General features: G+C 37.7%; 1 protein-coding gene and 1 pseudogene across 1 annotated transcript; both read left to right on the top strand.

Moving 5' to 3' along the window:
• The first annotated feature begins 219 nt into the window (after positions 1-219).
• On the top strand, positions 220-17,321 carry LOC113686162 (uncharacterized). The gene is made up of 14 exons (XM_089204274.1): positions 220-245; positions 1,752-1,817; positions 2,122-2,193; positions 2,372-2,443; positions 2,827-2,898; positions 4,206-4,277; positions 7,731-7,802; positions 8,359-8,427; positions 8,636-8,707; positions 12,418-12,474; positions 12,800-13,008; positions 13,596-13,715; positions 14,116-15,630; positions 16,292-17,321. Exons 1-14 carry the CDS (start codon positions 220-222, stop codon positions 16,453-16,455), a joined length of 2,658 nt encoding a protein of 885 aa, XP_089060400.1. The 3' UTR covers positions 16,456-17,321.
• Positions 5,587-6,570, top strand: LOC149047509 (uncharacterized; annotated as a pseudogene).
• Positions 17,322-23,075: the final 5,754 nt, after the last annotated feature.

Genomic DNA, 23,075 nt, shown 5'->3' with positions numbered 1-23,075 from the left:
CAGTTAATATTCATGTAATTAAAATAATTACATCAAATCTTGCAGATGTTTGGTACATTTTTCCACTGATCCTACTGACATTTTTATATTGTATTGCCTATAAAAGTATAGTTAAATTAAATATTTGTGCACAGCCTATGCATCAAATATTTGTAATAAACCATTGTATCCTTCTTAAAACTAGTTTATCAGAATAAGAATGAGTTACCAGGCACAAGTATGGCTTTCACGATGATGGTTTCAAGGTTTGAAAAAAGTCAATGCCTACTAAAATCCTCAGCTCCTTTACCTTGACAACCCAACCTCATCAAAACATTGGCAACACGAGCAATTAGTAAATTAACAAAACAGACAAGAGAGCCTATTCCCATATACAGCCTCCTCAATCCTGTTTGTTTACTATAGACATGACATTTCAAACATGGTGTATGTTTCCCTGACTAATTATTTTGCAATGGTGTTTACAAGTTGTAGAAATGGTTGGGTTGAAATATAATACAACTACTTGCCAGTAGGTAGTCAAATGAAAACTTTTCACATATCAGTAAAATGTATCGTCGTATTGCATGTTAACATATTGCAATAACTCTACCTTCCAGTATATTCGACTATTTGCAAACATGAGAAAATACTATCTAAAACTTTTCAACCCATTTAATATAGCCAATAACAACATCAACTCAACTTTAAAACGAAAGAGAAAACTTGATTGATGTTTGGAATTGATTGCTGTGATGTAAAAATGAAATCCAGGTATTATCTCAAGTTTTCCACAATTGTCTTCATGATCGAATCCTAAGTCTCTCTTCGACATCAAGTTTTAATCATGACATTTTAGCTCTAGCTCGTCTTCTTTTACAGCAAACCTTTGCAGCGCAAGAAACATGTTAGACGAATTTCGTTAGCTAGAGTTTCTAAGATCATGGCCAGTTGGCTTAAAGAAACCTACATTACAAGAAGTTACAGCAGATGTTATCGAATCAAATAATAGAAAGAATCTCAAGAAGACGCCGTGTATTTCCAGCCAGAGGACAAACATGAAATAATAAAAGCCAGAACGGGAAAAGTTTTAAGAAATTACAGGTTCAAACATAAATTGAAAATGACTTCCTTTTAATATTTACGTGAAACAGAGGCGATGGAATCGTTAGGGAAAAAATGATGGGGCAAGCAGTCATACCTGGCAACTTCAAGAGAAGATATAAGAGAAGCCCATACGATTCTGGCGTCTTGATTTACTAATTCACTGGTATCACGTGTATACTCTTCGTTCGACTGTTGATGTCAAACTCGAAGTAGTTTACAGTCGTTTCTTTCAATTTTAGCTCATTTTCCAAAACCAAAATTATCATTCGTGCTCAAAAGTACGTAACTTCAACTGATACTGACATCGCACACTTCCTCTGAAGAAGAAAAGATTCTCTATCTTCGAAAATTTGCTCAAAACATCAGAAACTACAACGAAGTCCTCAGCTGCTTGAAGATACTGCTGACTAGTATGCGTTTTATCGCAAGTTCTGAGAAAGTCGTCCTTAAGTTCCAGACCTCGCCAATTCTTCCCTTCCCTCCCCATCCCCCGGACTAGTCTCTTAATCCCCTTGAAGAAACTCTTCTACAGTCAGTGCTGAAGAGTTTTATCAGAGTTTTCATTGTAACGAGGGGCTAGAAAATAAACTAACGAAGGCTCCGCTTTTAGGCTTGGCTAATTCTATATATTAATACGTATTTCTCCGTCTGCCTCGATCTTGTAGCTGGTTGGACAATAATAAGCTGACATCTGTACCAGATTTGACAGGTCCTAAGACTTTAAGTTCCTTGTAAGTAACTACGAGAGATTAAAATCTCTTGGTAACTATTATCTTTTGATATAGCAGTCATTTTATTGTCATGCATGGGAAGTAATCTTACGTCAGAATGTAGATAATATCTTTCACGGGTGAGATATAAAATAATTTTAAATGTACAGACAGCACAGACAGGTGTTAAAAAAAAATTAAAAAATAATTTATTATTTTAACAATAACCTTGCATTAATACAGTTAGTATGACAAATGAAAGTCATCGTCATTAGAACGGGGGGCTGTCAAATTTAATTGCTCTTAACTCTTTTTTTCTTCTCAGACACCTAGAAGAGAATGAGATCACAGATTTATCAAGAATTGCCACTTCTAGAATTAGACACGTTTTTGAACTGTAAGCGTTTTTTCCCTATTGAACTGAATGTTTCATTTTTTGTTTGTTTGGTTGTTTGGTTTTTTTTTAGGGGGGGAGGGGGTATTTACCAAGGAACCGGATTCCTTTTCTTTGGATGGCTATATTCAAGTGTGCACCAGCTCTACTAACGTTTGAAAATGCTGTTTTAATCTTTTAGATTGTTGTCTAACAATAAGATCGATCACCTTCCACCGAACATATTTAACAATACTCTCGTAATAGGGAGCCTGTGAGTAACCAAAACTACAAACAGAGCGGAGTGTTCGTTCTGTGGCTGTCTTTTGATAGTATTACGTATAAAAGACATCACCCTTACTGTGTATCCATATTTTCCATATAGTGATTTCTCTATTACAAAGGAAAGACGTGAAAATGCAACTGTTCCTTCAATTTTTGCTAAGATCTACTTTTTTTAAAAGACTTAGAAAATAAGGAGAAATTTCCAGATAACTTTAACTGAGGATGAATCTACCCGTAGCACGTTTTTTGATCCGACCGTTGTTGTGTCTCCCTTTGGGTTTTTCAAGAGATATTAAAGAGTTCATAATCGATTGGTTTTTTTTTCGCTTATCTTTTATTTTCGATAACTTTATTTTTCTCGTTTCTCCATAGTGATTTGTCATTCAATAAATTGCAGTCATTACCAGATGAAATATTTAATAGGCTCGATCAATTAAACATTCTGTAAGTAGATCGGGAAAACCTTGTACTAAATGAACTTTACATTTAATAATACATGATCGGGTCGAGATCGCCTCCTTCTCTTAAAACGTTGTTTAACAACTGATGGTTATGTAACTCAGTGCGGACCGAATTTCATAACCTTCTGATCTTATGATGCAGTCCTTGTTATTTGCAATCAAAAGGTCTGAAATCATTTGAATTCTTTTCTTTCAAAGGTCGACCACCAGTGATATCATATAATTTTAGCTAAGCAACCCATTGTTACCAATTTTTAATTTTCAAGGGATGCTAGTTACCTTAAAATGAAAACTTTGAAGTAGGACATCATAAAGAGTTTTCCTGGAGGTTTATTTCCATTAGTTCAAACCATGAACTAATCCTGCCTTATGTTAATTATCCAAGAAGAATAATTACTCAGAAAATGACATCATTTTATGAATTTAGGTCTTTCAGTGTTTTTGACCGATAGCAATTTAATATATGAAGCAGTACTTTCAGCGAGTTAACTTTAACCACAGAAAAGCACAGAATTGAGTTATTTTCGTCCGCAAAGGTGTTGGTGACCGATCTAGCAGCTTATGTTTACATAAGATAATTTAATTTACTCAATCAGCCAAAACTTGATTTGTTCCCACGGTTCTCGTTTTACTTCAGATCTTAAATAATCGAAGCGACTCAAACTGTTGGGTTTGTGTGTGATCTTCCCATTTTGCGCTGCAGTACATAAAAAACTTCAAAAGGCTCTTCGCTTTAACAAGACTGTGCATGTTAGTTGAGGGAAATATACTCATGCTATAAAATCAACTTTTGGTTTTTTTTGTTTTTGTTTTTGTTTTTTTGTTTTGTTTTGTTTTTTTTTTTTGGATCGGTGGGTTGAAATGGAATTTCTAACCCATTAACTGCCCTGCGACCGGGCATGGTCCTTAATAAACTGAATGCCTAGCAGACAGAAATTTTCAGAGATTTTCTGCTAAAAGGTTCTTTCAAACTTTTAATGAATATCAGAAGTTTGTTTTTAAATATGTCAAGCGATTCCAAAAATTAATTTGGTTTTCAGTGGACACACTCTCCGTGCTTGATTGTCGACACTTTCAAACTTCACACCTCTGATCAGACTGCCGGGCACCGAAAGGTTCCTGGAAACTTCCTAAAAGTATAAGCTTTTTGTTAGAAAAGGTCAAGCGGTTCCAAAAATTAATTTGCTTTTCAGTGGACAAATCTCCCCATATCCCATAACTCTGTCACAATACATTTTCTAAGTTGTGTGACTCACACACATATTGATATTGATTTTTCCCTGTTTTTAGGGTGCTAACCTTCAACAACATCACTCATATTAACAGACGCACATTCAGTGGACTTTCCAGATTGACCACACTGTAAGTACCTTTTATGTAAAGGGGGTGAGTTTCTGAAGAAACTGTAGTGCTGCGTCGGTGGGAGAGTAGAGCAGATAATTCAGTGTTAATAACTGAGTTGAGAGCGTAAATTGGCCACCGCAAAGGGTAAAAATTTTCAAAATTCAGGATGCCAATTCTAAACCTTTTAAACATTTGCACCAAATTAACCCCCAAAAACTCGACCAACTTATCGGCCCTCAAGTCAAAATTCAGGACGCCAATTCTAAACTTTTTAAACATTTGCACGACATTAAAGCCCAAAAACTCGACCAACTTATCGGCCCTCAAATTACTAGCGACTCATCGCCTGAAAACCTCAAAACTGTAGTTACCATTCCCGAAAATTTACTACTACTTTCCGACTCAGAAAAATCATTTCTCAGTAAGGGCTTAAATTTTGTTCCCATTTCCAAAAGAAAACCCACGAATCTTAAGTTAAGCAAGACGTTGAAAAATCCCTTCCCCGCGTTCACCAAATTTTCCAGTCTTTCTTTGGAAGAGTGGTCGGCACTTAAAAGTGTAAAAAAAACGCAAAGATATAGTCATTAAAGCGGCCGACAAAGGCGGCGCAGTTGTTGTTTGACGGGCTGACCTCTACCAAAAAGGAGTTTTGCGGCAACTTTCTGACACCTCCTTTTATGCTTAAGTCGACAAAGATCTCACTTTGATTAACCAAGACATCGTCAAGAATACGATAAGCGATCTTTAGCTAAACAAGAATTGCCTGCCATTTCCAAAAATCTCGCCATCACTACTCCCAGAACTTTGTGTATTTACTTTTTACCTGAAATCCACAAACCTAAAAACCCAGGTCGACCTATCTTTTCTGCCTGCAGTTGTCTCACCGAACTTATTTCCAGCTATTTAGACAAAATTATGGCAACTATCGTCAAAACTTTACCATTTTACATTAAGGACAGCCGACACGCGCACTTGAAATTTTTCGTGACTTTAGTTTCCTCGGCCAAAACAAAGTTATTTTCACTATGTATATAACATCTCTTTATACTGTCATTCCCAATGACGAAGGTCTCCGGGCCCCCCAACATTTTTTCGATCACTGCACTGTTAAGGAACCTAGCTCTGAAACACTACTTCGTTTAGCCGAACTAGTACTCACACTTAATTGCTTTTCATTCGGTGGCAACTACTACAAACAATCTAATGGCGTGGTCATGGGTACTCAAATGGAACCTAGCTACGCCAATCTTTTCGTAGGTTTTATCAAACGTCAATTTTTTAGTCAATATCACGGCCCAAAACCTGAACTCTACGGCCGTTACATTGACATCCAGCTCTTAAATATACCTGGGAAATTTCCGACACTTCTTTGGCTTTTCTAGACATCAAAATTTCAATTGATGGCAACGGTTTATGCACTAGTGTTTAATACAAACCTGCAGATTCACAAAGTTACTTGTTATATTCATCTTCACATCCATCACACGTCAAGAACTCCATACCTTTGTCACAATTTCTCAGACTTCGTCGTTTATGTAGTGACGACTCTGATTTTTCCGAAAAACCAGAGGCAATGTGCCAGTTTTTCGATAAACGTAGCTATTCTGTTTCTGTAGTTCAAGTGGGGCACCACAGGGCCCAACAAATTGATCGACAGTCAGCACTACGAACGGCTGAGAAGGAATACACTGACCGCATTCCATTCACTCTTACATTTCACCCTCACAACCTCGCGGTTACATCCATCATTCTTAAAAACTTTAAATTACTCCAAAATGCTTCAGAGACTGGCACTATCTTTCCGCAACTCCTACTTATTTCATTCAAACGTGGCAAAAACATATGCAAACTTTTGGTCAGAAGTTCATTTCAAACCAATGACCAATCTGGAACTTTCAAATGCGCTCGCTCACGATGCAAAACTTGTCCTTTCATTCATAACATAGAGAAAACATCGGGACCCAAGAGATACATTAAGATCACTGATCACTTTATTTGTACCTCCGCCAATGACATTTACTGCATAACTTGCACTTATTGCAATGAGTTGTATATTGGCAAAACAGGAAGACGACTAGGTGATCGATTCCGAGAACACCTTCGCGACGTGGAAAGAAATGACAAGGACGCATCCAAACCAGTCGCTAGACACTTTAATCTCCCTACACATTCAAAACAGCATATGGCAGTTTGGGGCCTTTCCTTACATCTAGGCAGTTCGGAAAGCCGCAAAATACTAGAGCAAAAATTTATGCTGCAAATTGGCACCCTAAATCCCCACGGAATCAACGAGCGTTTTTCATTCAACTAATTTATTCCTGTTTTCTCGTCGCCATTTTTCCACTAATAGCGTAGCTCCACTTTCTGCATATAAACCCACACACAAGCCACAATTCCTCCAATCGCTCTGACGAAGGGTTAATGCTCGAAACCTCAGCTTTTTTACCCTTTACGGTGGCCAATTTACGTTTTCAACTCAGTTGTTAACACTAAATTACCTGCTGTCCTTTGTATACTTTTCTAAGGAGGCGTAATTCAGGGCTTTGAATAAGTTTTCCACGAGCATTGTAGTAGGTATAGTAGGCGTATAGTGGCGTAGTAGATTATGTGCCCGGAGAGGAGGGGGTTAGGGGGCATTCTCCTTCGGAGAAAAATTGAAATCCAGAGTTCAAAAATGTAATTTCCATCATTCTGGGCATAAAAAAGAGTACTTTTTTTTCATAATTTCCATTGAAACCTTTGTAATTTACAAGCTATTCCTGACCAATCAGAATGCTTCGTTGTGGAGCGTTCGTGTTTAAAAGAAGCAAATTCGGAAATGAATGCCTTGCAGGGAGGTTCCCATTTCAAGACCACCCCTTCCTCTTCCCCCTGCCGGTTCGTTACTCACTCGTTTGAAAGCCCACGCGAAATCCAAACACAAGAGCCTGCCTACAAGCTAAACGGCGGTAAGAGGTCTGATGGGCAGCGGTAGATCACCAGTTACTTGCTTTTACTAAAAGCCTGTCAGTGCGTCCACTGTAGTGTAGGAAACAAAAGAGTCGCTGTGCCGCATGTAAAAGGGTTTTTAGTCATTAACATACATGATAAAAAACCTCTCAACCTCTAATAAGTTCTCTACTTAAAAAGCTTTACACTGAATTCAAACATTGTTTCACAGATTCAGGCACATCAAAATGTTTCATATATCCTCTTCATCAAAATTTCGGAAACGCAGTGTTGCCATAGCCTCGGAAAAACCGTAGGTTATATTAATTTCACAAAAATGTATTGAACAAGATCCACATTTACAGTGTCTACGGGTAAATGAAGTCGTGGATTATAAATGTTGAATCATTTTGCTAATCAATTAGTTTTTTCAATTTTAATTCATTTACCTATGTAACTATGATAGATGGCACATTTATAACGTCATGTCCCTTATCATCTGCCATATAAGTCAGAAGTTTGTTATTCCTTTCTATTTTACAGACTGCTGATCAAAAACAAACTTACATTTATTGCCAAAGACGTTTTTGATGAGACTCCCAGCCTGAAATCATTGTAAGAATAAACTTTGCTTCTAAGATTTCCGGTAACGCTGTATCATATGCACAGTCAAGAGAGGATGAAGTGTTATCCGCTATCCTCTCTTGGTATTCTAGATAAGCCTACTAACATATCTATTCTGTTAACACAATGATAATTTTAAAAAAAAATACGTAATTGCTCGTATTTCGAAATTACTTGGAGGTGTTCCCACGTCCTGTTTTTATTTTAAAATATATTGTAAAATATGATATGTGTTTCTGTTTTTAAAGTAAATAACAATTGTCGTTGATTAGAGAATTTTTTTTCTCTCCTTCTTTCTTCCTTCCCTAAATCAAAATTTGTTATTTTTTTTAACTTTGATAGTTATTTGATTATCAGCGTAATATGGGAATAACCAGAACCAATGCTTTTCGAGGGTAAAGTATGCTAAGAACTATCAAAATGGCTTTGAAATTCCGTCAAATATTCATACCCTTATTCCGCATTCCAATTTGCAATGCATATACGACATCTTTATGTTTGCTGTGCAAGTGGATAATTGCTTCAACCAAAAAAAATTTTCCCGTAGGTTTCTTCACAGTAATGCAATTACAAACATTGAAAAGGAGACTTTTGACAGACTCAACCTGAGCCAGTTGTAAGTAAATTGAAGAATAGAATGATTTCCTTTGAAGCTAAAACTTGGAATGTGATACATTAACAAACTAAAATGTTTTATTGTTTTTTCTTAGCGGCTGTTAAGGCATCAGTAGATGCCATACACATAATTAAAACTCGCACCCCCATATCAGGAGCTTTAGCATAACATATCTTGTTTAATGGGTATATACACGCTTCATTTTCAGAACCATCTTCGATAATCCGTTAAACTCATTACCAGACGGAATATTCGACAGAATGGCAAATGAAACCCAAGTGTAAGTCAAGCTGTCTGGCTTAAAAGCTATATATATAAAGTGTAAAATTTTGACTTTCCTAAAACAGTGCTCAATACATAGGAGTAGAACGATGTATATATTGAGGGAGGAAAAAGACAAATAAACTACAAGTTCGTCCCTACAAGCCTGTTTCGTGACTGCCCAATCATCAGGGGATTTAATGAGAGTAGTCTTTACCATCGCCTATATACATTATAAACTAATTTATGCAGCGCGAAATTAAACAATTTAGTTGTTGCGTGGGAGGGCTTTGTTTCTGTAGCGGCAGGAAGACACGAGTTCATTACGTTTGTTTAGTCACAGGCGGCCCAAGCTCCAGCTGTGAGATGATCATCTTGCGCAATAACAGTCATGGCGGAATTATAAGAGTTTGTATGGGCATATTTACGACCGCTCTAAGGAATAAAAAATACGTCAAATTCTCAAAAAAAAAAAAAACCTCACCTTACTTCCACAGTGTGTCGCTTGTTATCTGACCGCTTACTTTGATGAAAAGAGCCCATTTAAGCAAGTTGTTTATTTCGAGGTTTTCAACGTACATAAGAAAAGCCCAAGGCTGAACACTCCATTTCCGAACGCCTGATCCGAGAAGCGAAAAATCCAAGCTCAAAATGATCGGGCGCCCACAAATCCAACGCAGAATCCAAGCACATATACTGTAGTTTCATTAAAATTCACTAAAAACTCAATCTTCCCCGTGCAACCGACACTAAGCCGCAGTTTGCTTCAAAAATTTCCGGTTTAGAGGTTTCTAACAGCCCGCGGCCACATCAACCTTGACACACGACCGTTGAAAACCAGCTCGGTAACCCTAGCTCCTTTTCGAACTGAGCCTCGCCGGGGACCATACCGTCAGTTATCGTCTATAAATTGTTTTAGAACCACGGGTCCCCTCAGTAGAAATCGATCAAGAGGCTATTGTTTCGATCGGCCAATCGGCCAATGTGATTATTTTCGGAGTCAGAGGAAAACCTTGGAAGGATTTGTTCCAGTATTCAATTTAGCTCTATCTGGACATACTTAGTTTAATGTTGCTAACAAGGCAACTGTTATTTCGTTTCGTCCGCACGGATATCAGCAACAACAATACTTACCACGATTTCCATTTCAGATACGAGTCGAATTGATTACGTCCCTGCTGCGACCGTGGAATAGACTATTTTTTACCGACGACATTTTTTCTTTTTGAAATTGAAAGGAAATTATCGAGATTTACGAGATCAGCTGTGCGGTTTGCAACTATGCCTGTAAATTATTTTGAATTTGTAAACATTTCCGGAGGCGAATTCGATTGGCCGATCGAAACAATAGCCTCTTGATCGATTTCTTTTGAGGGGACCCGTGGTTCTAAAACAATTTATTGACGATAACTGACGGTATGGTCCCCGGCAAAGCTCAGTTCGAAAAGGAGGTGGGGTTACCGAGCTGGTTTTCAACGGTCGTGTGTCAAGGTTGATGTGGCCGCGGGCTGTTAGAAACCTCTAAACTGGAAATTTTTGAAGCAAACTGCGACTTAGTGTCGGTTGCACGGGGAAGATTGAGTTTTTAGTGAATTGGAATGAAACTACAGTATATGTGCTTGGATTCTGCGTTGGATTTGTGGGCACCCTGTCATTTTGAGCTTGTATTTTTCGCTTCTCGGATCAGGCGTTCGGAAATGGAGTGTTCAGCCTTGGGCTTTTCTTATGAACGTTGAAAACCTCGAAATGGACAACTCGCTAATATGCGTTCTTTTCATCAAAGTAAGCGGTCATATAACAAGCGATACGCTGTGAAAGTAAGGTGAGGTATTTTTTTTAGAGAATTTGACGTATTATTTTATACCTTAGAGCGGTCGTAAATATGCCCATACAAACTCTTATAATTCCGCCATGACTGTTATTGCGCAAGATGATCATCTCACAGCTGGAGCTTGGGCGGCCTGTGGTTTAGTGTTAATAGTTCGGGTCGGCGGATGATTAGGAATTGTTCTCTGAGGCAGAGATAAGATCTTTTACTTGAGCTATTGTACGGTAACCACGAAACAGGCTTATATATAAGTGAGAGAATCAAAGAGGACGCATCGATTCTCTGTTACTCTTTTCTTTCACTTATATATACTCAGCCCTGCTACCATTGATTGCATTAAGCACTTTATGCCAAGGAAGACTCTACCCCCACATTTATATATATATATATATATATATATATATATATATATATATCTATCTATCTATCTATCTATATATATATATATATATATATATATATATATATATATATACATAAGTTAAAGAATTAAAGAGGGTGCATTGATTCTCTGTGACTTTGAGTTTCCCGCCTAGGCGCTAGTCAGACAGAACTTTATTCAATGAAGAACATACCTCCTTATATACAAATTAGGTAAGTAGCTAATTGATTCACTAGAGTGATGCTCTGATCTACGAGTGAAATAAAGATTCTATAGAGCTATTGTTGGCGGCTTGTGAAATTTGCTAAGTAAAACTTATTATCGTGGCGGCATTTAGAAATGACATCTGTTCTTTTGTTTAATAAAAACTAACTAAGTAAAGTTTTTCTGTGAGGCACAGGTGGCACCGCTTGCTTTTGTTGCTCCAGTTAATTTTAAAATTGGTGTTGTTGTCTTTGAGTGTTCAGATATGTTTTGATAGTTCCGAGCTGTTTGAATAGTTTCTGTTCCGAAAAGAAAGTTTGTGTTGCGTGTAACGTTGTTTAAAAGTTCCTTCTGTTAGTCCAATGTAATTCTTTCCGGTTGTGTCACTTTCTGTTGTTACGTTGGAGATGTAGACGACGCTTGAAGTGAGGCAGTCGTTTTTTTGCCCGCAGTTACATTGTTTTCCGAGAAGGGTGTCTTGCCTGTTTCGAGGATTTTTCTGTCGTGTTTCTTAATTATGGTTTGTAGGTTGTCTGTGCAGCTATAACTAACTTTTATGTTGCTTTTGTTGAAAATATTGTTGTACCGATGATTTTTCGGAAAATGTTTACCGACGAGGTTCAGAAACTCTCTGCCGATGTTTGTTTGTACGTTCATGCTGTATGGCGGATTAAACCAAATTATGTTTCTTTTTCTGTTCTCGAGGCTCTTCTGTGCGGTGCGAGTTACAGGTCTCTTGCGTTCAGTGTAGATGAATTTTTCGTCGTGTCCACTGTTTAAGTGCATTTCGTAGTGTGGTTTGGCTTTGTTAAAGAGTTCTTGCTTGAGGAAATGTCGGAGATTCGTCGGCTGATGGCTGCTGGTAGGTGTTTTATTATTGTGGACGGATGGTTGGAATTGGTGTCGATGTAGAGAGTTTCGTTGTTGGGCTTTCTGTATAGATAGTTGGTTCCGTCCGTGAGGTTGAAATTTTAAACAACGTTACACGCAACACAAACTTTCTTTTCGGAACGGAAACTATTCAAACAGCTCGGAACTATCAAAACATATCTGAACACTCAAAGACAAAGATGTTCATCATTGAATAAACTTTTGTCTGACGAGCGCTTAGGCGCGAAACTCAGAGTCACAGAGAATCGATGCGTCCTCTTTAATTCTTTAACTTTTGTATACTTAGCTCTGCTAACACAGCATCGAGCATTTTATGCCAAGGTAGACTCTACCCCCAGATTTATATATATATACGTTACATTTGTGTTAATTTTTATACCCAAAAGTTTTATATTCAGTTTATTGATAATCAAATTATGTACAGGGCATTGACGTGTAAAAATCTTCGTCACCTGCCTCTGGGAAAATATGTGTCTAAAATGTAAGTACACCCTAAGTTTCAATTTCTTCTCACGCTATAGGATGATAAACATCTGCACTGATATTCTATTTTGACTACAATTCTGTCAACAATTTTTAATTAGCATTTCACAGATTTCTTCTTCCTTTCCATTACACATGGTAAGAAAAAAAACCCCCAAAAAAACTGTAATCAACTTTTAAAACAACTGTTGATCTTGGTCATTTCAACTTGCCGAGATTTATCAGTGCCATCGGCTTTGGCTATTGATCTCTTCACGGTAAAATCACCATATTGTTTTCAACCTAGTTTTTTTATTCATTGTCATTGCCCAATCAATCCTCAGTGAGTGTGCTCCCACGACATCTCTGCACGTCATTTTGGACCACTTCCAAAGTAGCTTCAGTTCATGCTTTACACGCTCAGGTTTTGTATGCCATGACTGTGCATCCCACGAAAAACACAGTGCACCAATCTATTGTGCAAATTGCAGCCTATGTCCAGTTGGTACCTACACGTGTACTGATGGATCCCGCTGTCTACCGTGTCCTGCAGGTAACGAGAAGAAACAATTACTTTATATTTGATATAAGTATCGTAAAAAGACAAGTAATAAAGAATCACTTTATTTGTCTGGCTAGACGGTCACCGGTGGTGGCTTCAGCTGTTAAAGATATGTGTTGGATGGAACGAAACCCGGCTTCTACTTGCATCGTTATTCCCTTACTGAGCCAAAGTACAAAAAGAAATAACTGATTAGACGAATTTTAATGCGATTATTATTAATGCGTAAATTTAGTTCAACAAGAAAAAAACTGACCAATTTGATAACGAGAAACGACTAATCAGATGCCACCTAAATTCTTGATCATCCATGTTTCCTTTGCTTTGGGGCACGCGATTGAATTTTGAAGGAGTCGTTATTCTTTCCTTTATGTATTTTTTTAACTTTGGAGATGTCTTAGGCAATTAAACGGTGCTGGTATACTGTGTTATGGCTTACTCTAGGGTATACTTCTTTATCACAAGTGAATTGGAAACTAACAATAATTTTGATAATTTAATGTAATAGTTGATTCTCCTTTATATGCTCAGACAATCCACCCGTAGAACCGTATCCATGTTCTATGATATCTTCACAGGGGGTTTTTATCAGGATGAAATGGGACAAGATGATTGCAAAAGATGCAGCATTGGTACATTTGTTTCTGAACAGCGAAGTCCTGGGACTACAGCTGCCGACTGCGTGGCATGTCCATACGGTAACTTTTGTGTTTGCTTTGGGTGAACTGCAACTTTTTTCCAGTTCAAATGCGCTTTTAAAGAATAATGCGAAGCGATTGATTCAACCTTTGGCAGTCCCTATCACCAATTTTAGTTAAACACACAAAACACATTCATCTAAAATGGATTATCCGGAGGATCCATCTTGGAGTGCATAAGCCGAGAGTACTCGTTTGATTGTTTGTTCAGAGGGGAATCCAAATATGTCTTATTTGGAAGATAATAGTCATTCAATTCACAAGTGATATCATGTGCAAACGCAGAGAAAAGAGAAAATGCGTTCGTGGAAAAGCCCTTCTGTCAATGTTTTGTTGTTTCTATAGATATGGTTCGACATTTTGCGAAGTGACTGCTTAAAAATGAACCATTCTTTTTCAGGTACGCTTTCTAACGAGACTGCCGAACATCGTGCATGCAGATGCCTACGCAACTTCTATCGGTTGGATCGCTTTGGCCCGTGCACAGCATGTCCGCCAAACGGTTTGGTTTGTGAGAAAGATACAGCAATACTTGCTCCTAACTACTTCTGGAAATGGACAGACCATTCTAAAAAAGAACGTTTCAAGGGTTTTGTTAACAATATTCATTCTGTTGGACCACACTACGACAAGTCATATTCCATGTTCGATACTTCACTTCCGAAGCCACTCAAATGTCCCCATGCAAAGTCTTGCAAGGGTGGAATTGACTCAGAATGCCATCAAGGATATCAAGGGAATTTGTGTGCAACCTGCTCTGAGAGCTTCTATTTTCGCTTCAACTCTTGTTTGAAATGTCCCCGGTTAGCTCTAACAATATCTTCATCCATCTTGGTAATTGCTCTTTTTCTTGCTGTGTTTCTAATGGTTCTTTGGGGTGACTCCAAACGTGCAGACAATAACCGGACAGTTGCAGATGTCGTCATGTCGTGCTTTAAGATTGTGATTGGTTTTTACCAAGTCATTGCCGGTATTTTCTCGGCATTGGCTAAAGTCCAATGGCCAGTCGTTTTGATCTCAACGGAGAAGGTTCTAAAAGCGTTTGAAGGGAACATCTTGCAGTTTGCCCCTCTTAGTTGCATTCATACTTCTCTACGGCTCGATGAGCTTGGAAAGTTCACGATGATTGTTGTCATGAATGCCTCACTCATTGGCTTGATTTTCTTATATTTATTTCTTAAAAAACGCTACATCATGAATAAGAAGGACCTTGGTGAAGACCGGAAAGTAATGGAGGTTAATAGTTTGAAAAAATCTTGCTATCGGAACATTTTCCTATTACTGTTGACGACCTACCCCACGACGAGCAAATCGATACTTCAGATTCTACCTCTTCCCGGTGCTTGTATACAAACATGTTTCACAGACAAGAAGAACGACTGTATCTCCCTACTGAGAGCTGATTACTCCATCAAGTGTTTCACTCCTCGCCACCGTTTGTTTTGGCTCATGGCTTCTATTTTGGCATTATATCCCGTGGGATTTCCACTTCTGGTTCTGTTTCTCACCTACAAATATCGTGAATCCCAGGAATACGAAGCGATTTCTTTCGGACTCAGAGTGTTCTTTGAAAACTACAAGAATGAATTTTGGTTCTGGGAAATCACAGAGATGTATTGCAAGCTCATTTTAACCTCATTGATTTTTTTTTTTGGATCAAAGAGTCTTTCTCAAATCGGTCTCACAGTTCTGACAGTCAGCGTCTTTGGAGTGGTCTACACCTTATTCCGACCAATCAAGGACAAGTTTGAAGATTGCTTACAAACATTTGTTCTTTGGATAATTTTCTTTGACGTTTGTCTTGGTGCAGTTTACACAAACTGGGATGAGAGTCAAGGAGAGGGCAAGAACGATTCCACCTTTGTAAATGTCGTGTTCGTGGTCCTTAACGCCTCTGTATTGTTGCTTGCCATTGGTAAGTCAAAATGCTGCTCTGTTTTATTCGATGTGCATTTTAGTCATTTGCCACATAAATCAAGGAAAGGACCTTGATTTTGATGGATTGTGATGGTTTTCTCAATCCCCAAGTTTTTTCGTTTTCCGCGCAATTATGATATAATTGTGATAAAATCATAAATTAGCCTTATCCAGGTTATTTAGGATATTTGACGCTCTATAACACTGGCTCATACAGTAGTAATCTTAGAGCAGATCGCGATGTTTGATCAATTCTTCTCGCAGGTTAACTCTTCCTGTAAGTGGAACTTTGAGACCTTGTGATCCTGACAGGTTTTTAGGATGTAGTTTACAAAATTATACCTATGGAAGCTGCCAAGGAGGGAGAATTTGAGTTATTTTCTTTATTAATCTCATGTAGTATTCCAACATTAGAGAGTATTAGTAGAATACATAAAACTAAAAGATAGAGTTGAAGTATAATGTTGCGATCTTAGGGAAAAATCCAAATCGTTTTGTGAACGAAATGTCAACACTCATTCTCAAAACGCTTCTTAGCAAGAGCGAAAATAAAGACAAATTTCAGAAAAAGGGACACCTTACCGTTTTTAACGCTTTCGAGTAAGATTTCAACTACATGAATAAATGATGAACTCCGTCTTTTTTTTCCTACTTCATAGGAAACGGAATTCTACATGTGAAGTCAATTTGGCAGTACGTTACCTTCAACCCGATCCGATATTTCAGCTTCCTTCGTCAGGGAGTATCACGTCTCAAGAATAGAGTGGTCACAAGAAGAGGAACACCCGAGGAACTTTCACACTTGATTGAAGAAAGCAACTGAAGAACTTCCCCGAAATATTTGTCTTAGAACTTTTTGACTATGCCTCATGAATATCTTGCTCTAGATGGCTTAAGCGCCTAGAGCTTTCGTTGAAATCTCTCTGGCTATTGTGAGACTTCTGGGTGACATTTCATTGTAACTAAAGGCACTAGCGACTCCCGCAAAGGCTGTGTTCTTCAAAATGTAATGCATAATGTTTTTGATCTCAGATTTAAAGTGAGACAAAAAACGTTGAAAATTATATCAAGGTTATTTTTGTGTAAAAAAAAATTTTTTTCGTTAGTTAAGAAGTAGGATTCCTCGCACCTTCGAGCATATATGACTTTGACGCTCTATATATATTTAAGCAATAAAGCACACTTTCTATCAGTTTGCCGACATAATGGCTACTGAACTTATTGCTCGTTTGAATTTTTTTTTTTTTTTTATATAAAGTCAAACCTTTATTCGTTTGAAACAAATAATAAAAACTTCAAATGGCGTATCACCTTAAATTTGGACAAAGACGGGACTGTACCATTTATATGAAATACACTCGGCTTTGCTTTTTGTTTTTTTTTTGTTAGTTCTGAGATATTCAGCCTCATACCACGAGTCTAACACTACGAGTCTGTTCTTGTTTAAAACTGATCTTAAAAGATTCAATTTTAGATCAGTATTTGGACAAAGAACTTCCATTTCTAAACGTTAAATACTTGTACAAATCTCTCATTTCGATTTTTTTTTTGTTCTTCTGGCGTGACTAAATTTGTTGATAGCTGTTAACGGTCTCTAGGTCTGGTTCAATATTTTGCTTTAAAGAAGCTCATTCGGTGGCAGATTTTTAAGTTTGCAGATCCAGGCGTATTCTTTCTCTATCTTTAAGTAACTGTGTCTGGTGAATATTTTCTGTCCATTCCCTCGTTGACTGATAAACCTAGTGGAGGGTAAATATTTTGCTCCTTTAACAACGAGCCAGATTTTTCCCTTATGTCTTTACATCGCCAGCTGTAAAGAAATGAGACTCGGGATGAATTGAGGAATGTCACAGTCTCGGCTAGAGGGTGCAACAGATAATGATACAATGCATCATTTTCAATCACGATATCAATCAGGGAGGTTGTCATGAGTAACGAATTACAAAGCACTCAAGCGTCTCGCGTGTGTTCAACGTTTGCGGCTGTTGCGTCCAATTTATTTTTGGCTGTTGTTGTCGCCCGCGTGAATCTCGATGTTCACTTTATTTTGTGCGTGTGAATTTGTCATTCGTGACACCCTATTATCTTAGATATCTTGAAAGGTTATGCCATATCTAACACATGGCTAAATCCAATGAAACTGGAATTAATTGGAGAAAAAAATCGTCGTTCGTCGTTTTATACCTTCAATGCTCTGTAAATAACATTAAAGATAAGAAAACGAGAGCACTGCAGTAGAAAACCAGTTTGATTTTGCCAGCAATGTAAACAAAAAATGCTATTTGGACAACTAAACCGACCAAACTGTCGCTAAGAGCAACGAGAAAATACATATGTTAAAGACAGTTCGGAGAGCAGAGAATTTGGGAATAACTACCAGCAAGAGGCCATGCCCCCGGTATGGCTAAGACTACTAGCAGGGGATTGACAACGCAGATGGCGAGGACATAATCATGTAGTGTTGGTAATAGCTTAAAGCTGGCAGCTCTTGAGAGAGGGTTGAGTCTAGGCAAGGTGTTTTTGTTTTCATCGGTGGAGTTTATATGATATCGCGATGTATGCCACTGATGAAGTTATTTTGCTATCTACGCTGATATTGAAAACGTCAGCGATAATTAATTGCGGAATGGAGCTGCCATATTGTTTAACAGTATGTTTTATGCTCACAGTAAGCCTAAAAAGTTTTACAATGACAACAATCTTATATTCGCGTCTATTGATAGAAAGGATAAATTGGCTGATATAGCTAAGATAAAGAAAACTCCGAAGTTAAACTTTATTCGAGATTTTGACCGAAAGGAAAGAAAACATGCCTGAATACATGCACACACGATGAAAATTTAACAGCTCTTTTTGTTACCGAATTTATGTCCAGTCCCGTTCGAAGTCAAAGGTAAATGCATGCATCGAGATGTCGTAGTTCCTGATAGTTTACCTTTCATAGAATATTCCTTTTTTATCGATTTTTGTGCAAGTTTATACACACAACATGTGGATCGCTTCGGGCTTTTCCAAGTTACTCTTAACACATAAAGTAAGCAATCTAAGTCAGTTCTGGATGATTTCTGTCCTTATTTGAATTCCAAACAGTTGTTCTTGAGGGACAGTCGTGATCATACTTACAATACAAAAGCAGTTAACAGGAATTTAGTCCAATGGTTAACGATCGGTGAACTAAAAGTGTTCTTATATTCTATTCACTGTAGTGCCACTCGCTTTCTTCCTTTTGTTCCAGGTTTTAAGACTGAAATTTCACCATTTAGAGCTTAAGAAAAGAGACAAGCAGAGAAAACACTATAGGTTATGGATACGAAGAAAAAAGGGAAGAAAGTGGAGAATAAAAAGTGTTTTCTTGCTGAAGCTATCGTAAAAGTTTTTTTCTGAAATGACTTATTATGAATAGGATTTTAAAAAAAATTTAGTCTACAAGAGTTTGATCGCTCTCATTCCCATGGGGAACGGGCGGAATCAAAAGCGTTTCATTTGTCACACACTTTATGATAGGAATAAAATATTACCCCACTCATGTGAATAGTGCCTTAAAGATCTAGTAGCAAAGAATTGACTCGTTTCCCTATCTAGTGTAAGTTCCCTACGTAATTTGTGACAAGAGCTTCCAATACAATGTGCCTCTCGACTATAAGGGTACCAAAAGGTGCTATAACAATAGTCTGTACTAGCTGAAAACTGTTTACTTCCCGCCCTGGCCACACCGTCCCCAGGGAATCTTTCAAGATCTCTCGCGCAATTGTTAACTAACGTAACAGGCGCCTTTCAGAATCTTGCAAGATCAATATTTGCTGGTTAACAAATCAACCACAATCTTCCATTGTCTACAGCCTTAACGATCGTAGAGATTACGTAAAAGCCTCAGAACTAAGGTGAAACAATAAGCTGCGCCTCGCGGTCTCACTGCAAAGTTTTGAGCATTGTTGACGGGATCGATTTTTTTCACAATAACATTGAAATTTTTGCGCCGGCTTAATGCGCCAAATATTTCGGATAATCACGCGCGTGACATGATCGAATGTTGCTATGTTGTTTTGATTTGTGTTATGTAATGACTCCGACAATGAAATACCAGTAAGTAACGAAAGGCATCAGACTCTGTTACTCTGTATTGTCTTGTAAAACGAGCAACAAACACTCATCAAAAAGACCACGTTTAATTCTCACGTTTTACTCGCAAACGTATTTGGCATCTAAACTACTTTCCATCGTTTTACTTCCCCGGTATTGGTTAAAAAGACGATGATAACTTCGATCGGTCAGCTACGACGAACCATCGCTTTTAGCTTGCTCCTTTTTGTCATCAGTGGAACAACGGGATATCCATCGGGACTTGAAATTATAAATGCATCATTCTGTGGTGAGTGTCTCTTTTGATTTATTTTCAATCCTCTCTCAAAGACATTCTGCCTACAAAAGCTGTTCAGGAACAATTAAAGAATGTTACCAGAAATCGAATGGAAAATAAAATATAAGAATTCTCCGCAGGGAAAAAGAATGGTTAATTTTCTTTCTTTCAACTACTTCGAAAGACATGTACATTTTACTAAACGTGTGTGAGATTAAAAATTCATGTCATTCATGAGGTGATTAATAAAGAAAGAGAAAGTAGGCGATACAAGGAAAAGTCTCCTCTCTTGATTAATCAACTACTTTAAAGGCCTTTAATGATCTTTCCATTTTCAAATTTTTCTGATTGTATTTTCAATTCCCAGGTTTTATAATTCGTTCTCCATTCTTGTTCGTTTATTCTCGATTCAAAAAAAAATTCGTTTCCGTTTCCATTGTCCTCTGCCTATTTTAGTAAAACCAGCTGCGGATAAGACCATTCAAGTTTTGAAAAGTCACCACTTTTTGCGGACAAAATGTAAAGAACTTACCCATTGTAATATTCTATGCGTTGCTATTTCAAAGCTCCTCGTGGGCCAGGAAATACGTCAGAAAGATGGGGACTGAAAGACAAGTCCTTATTTATTGCTTGTTGGGAGGTTGGATAGTATGTACTTGATTCCCATTCAAAGGTCTGTAATATTCTTACTATCGTTTCTCATTGGGAATTTTCTACAGTCTCCCTTTTGTACGCTGTCGGCGACGACTGATCCCCCATCCCCTCCCATGCGATCCTGCAAAAAAACTTCTACCTCAGGCCCAAAAGTATGGAGAAATAAGAATCACATCAGCCGTTGACTAATTAGTGACTGAACTGTTAACTGTTTTTCTTTTTTTTTTCCCTGTAGTCCACGGTTTTAGAAACCTTTAGCTATTATATATTTATGTGCAGAGTTAAATTCCCAAAGCGTCAAAATAGCATTGAAACTCAAGCTCTATTGCTGCAATCTTTTTTAGGAAAGTATGATAAGCCTCCAACGTGTAAAGTTTCTCATTGGCCTTTCATTCCCACTGGTGGTCTTGTCAATTTTAGTGTAACATTTACACTTTGTAGGTTGGTGTCGATTGAACATGGAGGTGTTATTATATTTTCTTGTTTTTCTTGTTTTTTTTTTTTGTTTTTCTTTTAAATCAAAAACGATATTGTAAACACTGGGAGGGAGGAGAGGCTTATGAAATTCCAAGGCTTCCAGACGGAAGTTAATCAGAGGAAAAGCTTTTCAGAGGTGGGGAAGGGGGTAGTTGATGCACAACAGATACAGCTCATATTGTATTACTTCCTTTATTACACAAGGTTATTCTTGTCACTTTCTTACTAATACTTGCTTCCAATAGTGGTGGATGTTCTTGAAGCAATATTGCAATACGAGTTGGTTTCAGACGGCAAGGTTATTGTTAGGGACAGGGAAGACGGTGTATACATTTCTTCACCAGACCTGTGAAGCTTACCTGCTGGTAGTTAGACTTCAAAAGGGAGTTAAAAAAAAAAAGGTGGGTAAAGGGATTAGAAGAAATTTTCGCACGCATGGGTCTTTTTACATTTTCAAACATCTCCAAAGCTTACCGAGTACTCCGCGCAACGGATTGTATCGAAATTATAGGTTCTGCTCTTTAAAAATTCCAGCCAAACTCAAGAAAGCTTTTCCCATCAACTGGGAAAAACCCAGTAATTATATCAATCAAAAAGTCTATCATACCAATCTCACTCTTTTGCGTTAATAGTTGTTTATATTACATAGATTCCTTTTCTCTTATATCCCTGTGATCGTAGTCATCCATATCTGTCGAGATTAGTATAAATTTAAATAGTTTCTTTTTCCAAATATTTTTTTAACCCACAAAGGTGCGAGCTGAGACACATCGAGACGTGTTTGAAAAATCAAAAATGTTACTAATTTCTCCGAATAGTGTTCTCGACGATCTCAAACAGTGTTAACTTCGAATTCCAAAAAACAGACAAACAAACAACAAAAACAAACAAACAAAAAATGATATCAATAGCAATGAAGTATTTTGGCGATCTATTATCGTTAATTGATTAATGATGTTATATATTGCTCTTGGTGGTGTCTCCCATTTTGACTGACCTTATCTCATTTTTGTTATTATTGTTATTTTTTTGTCTTCTAGAAACCAAAGTGTGGGTCAGATCTGAAAAATTTCCGTCCATTCCTCCATTTTTAAAGATAATCAATCAATTAACGCAGCCTTGTCAGCTCACGGGTTTCAGTGCTTGTGATTCCTATCTGATTGCCCGACGGTATTTGAGTCTTTCCTCCCTCCCTAGATTTATTTTAGTTTGTTACTTATAACGATGTAGTTATAAGCGCCTATACATTTTCAACGAATTTGAAGCCGAACTCTCTTGTAAGCACTCATTCTATTAGCTCCAAAATCAGCACTCTGAAGGTTTTAAAATTCGTTAGCTACAATCCAAGCCTAAAGATTTCTCGCTTCGTTGCAAATTGGTTTGATCAACTGAGTCAAAACTACATATCAGCCTCCGTGAAGAGTTTCTAAAGCTGACATTTTAAGCGTCAGTCTCTCTTTCTAAGTAAAGGCTAACGCTTGAAAGATCGGCTTTGAAAATTCTTTACAGTGGCCAGTTGACATTATCAAACCTCTTGAAAAAAGCTCACATTCCCACATTATCCTGTTAAGCCCCCCCCCCCCCCCCCCAGCGTCATCATTTCTTTGGAAAGTACTCCCTATTATTATCATGTCAATAAACGCTGGCTCTCGTGAGTTTTTAGTTTCAGCAGTCATTCTCTCTTATCTTTTTGATCATCACATTGACTGCGCGCTTTGACAAAATAATAATCATCATTACGATTATCGTGATTTTAGCAATGTGTGTCAAAGTTGGATCTGTTCTTTTCTAGAAACAAGAGAGAGTCGTAAATAAATGCATGCGTTTAAATTCATACCCAAACACATTTCTTTACTGCTGGCGATGTAAAGACATAAGGGAAAAATCTGGCTCGTTGTTAAATGAACAAAATGTTTACCCTCCACTAGATTTAAATAGTCAACGAGGCACTGGAC

The sequence above is a fragment of the Pocillopora damicornis genome, chromosome 4, assembly GCF_964200805.1.
Source record: "Pocillopora damicornis chromosome 4, jaPocDami1.2, whole genome shotgun sequence".
In the NCBI taxonomy this organism is placed as follows: Eukaryota; Metazoa; Cnidaria; class Anthozoa; order Scleractinia; family Pocilloporidae; genus Pocillopora; species Pocillopora damicornis.
This window is presented reverse-complemented; position numbering and strand designations above follow the sequence as displayed.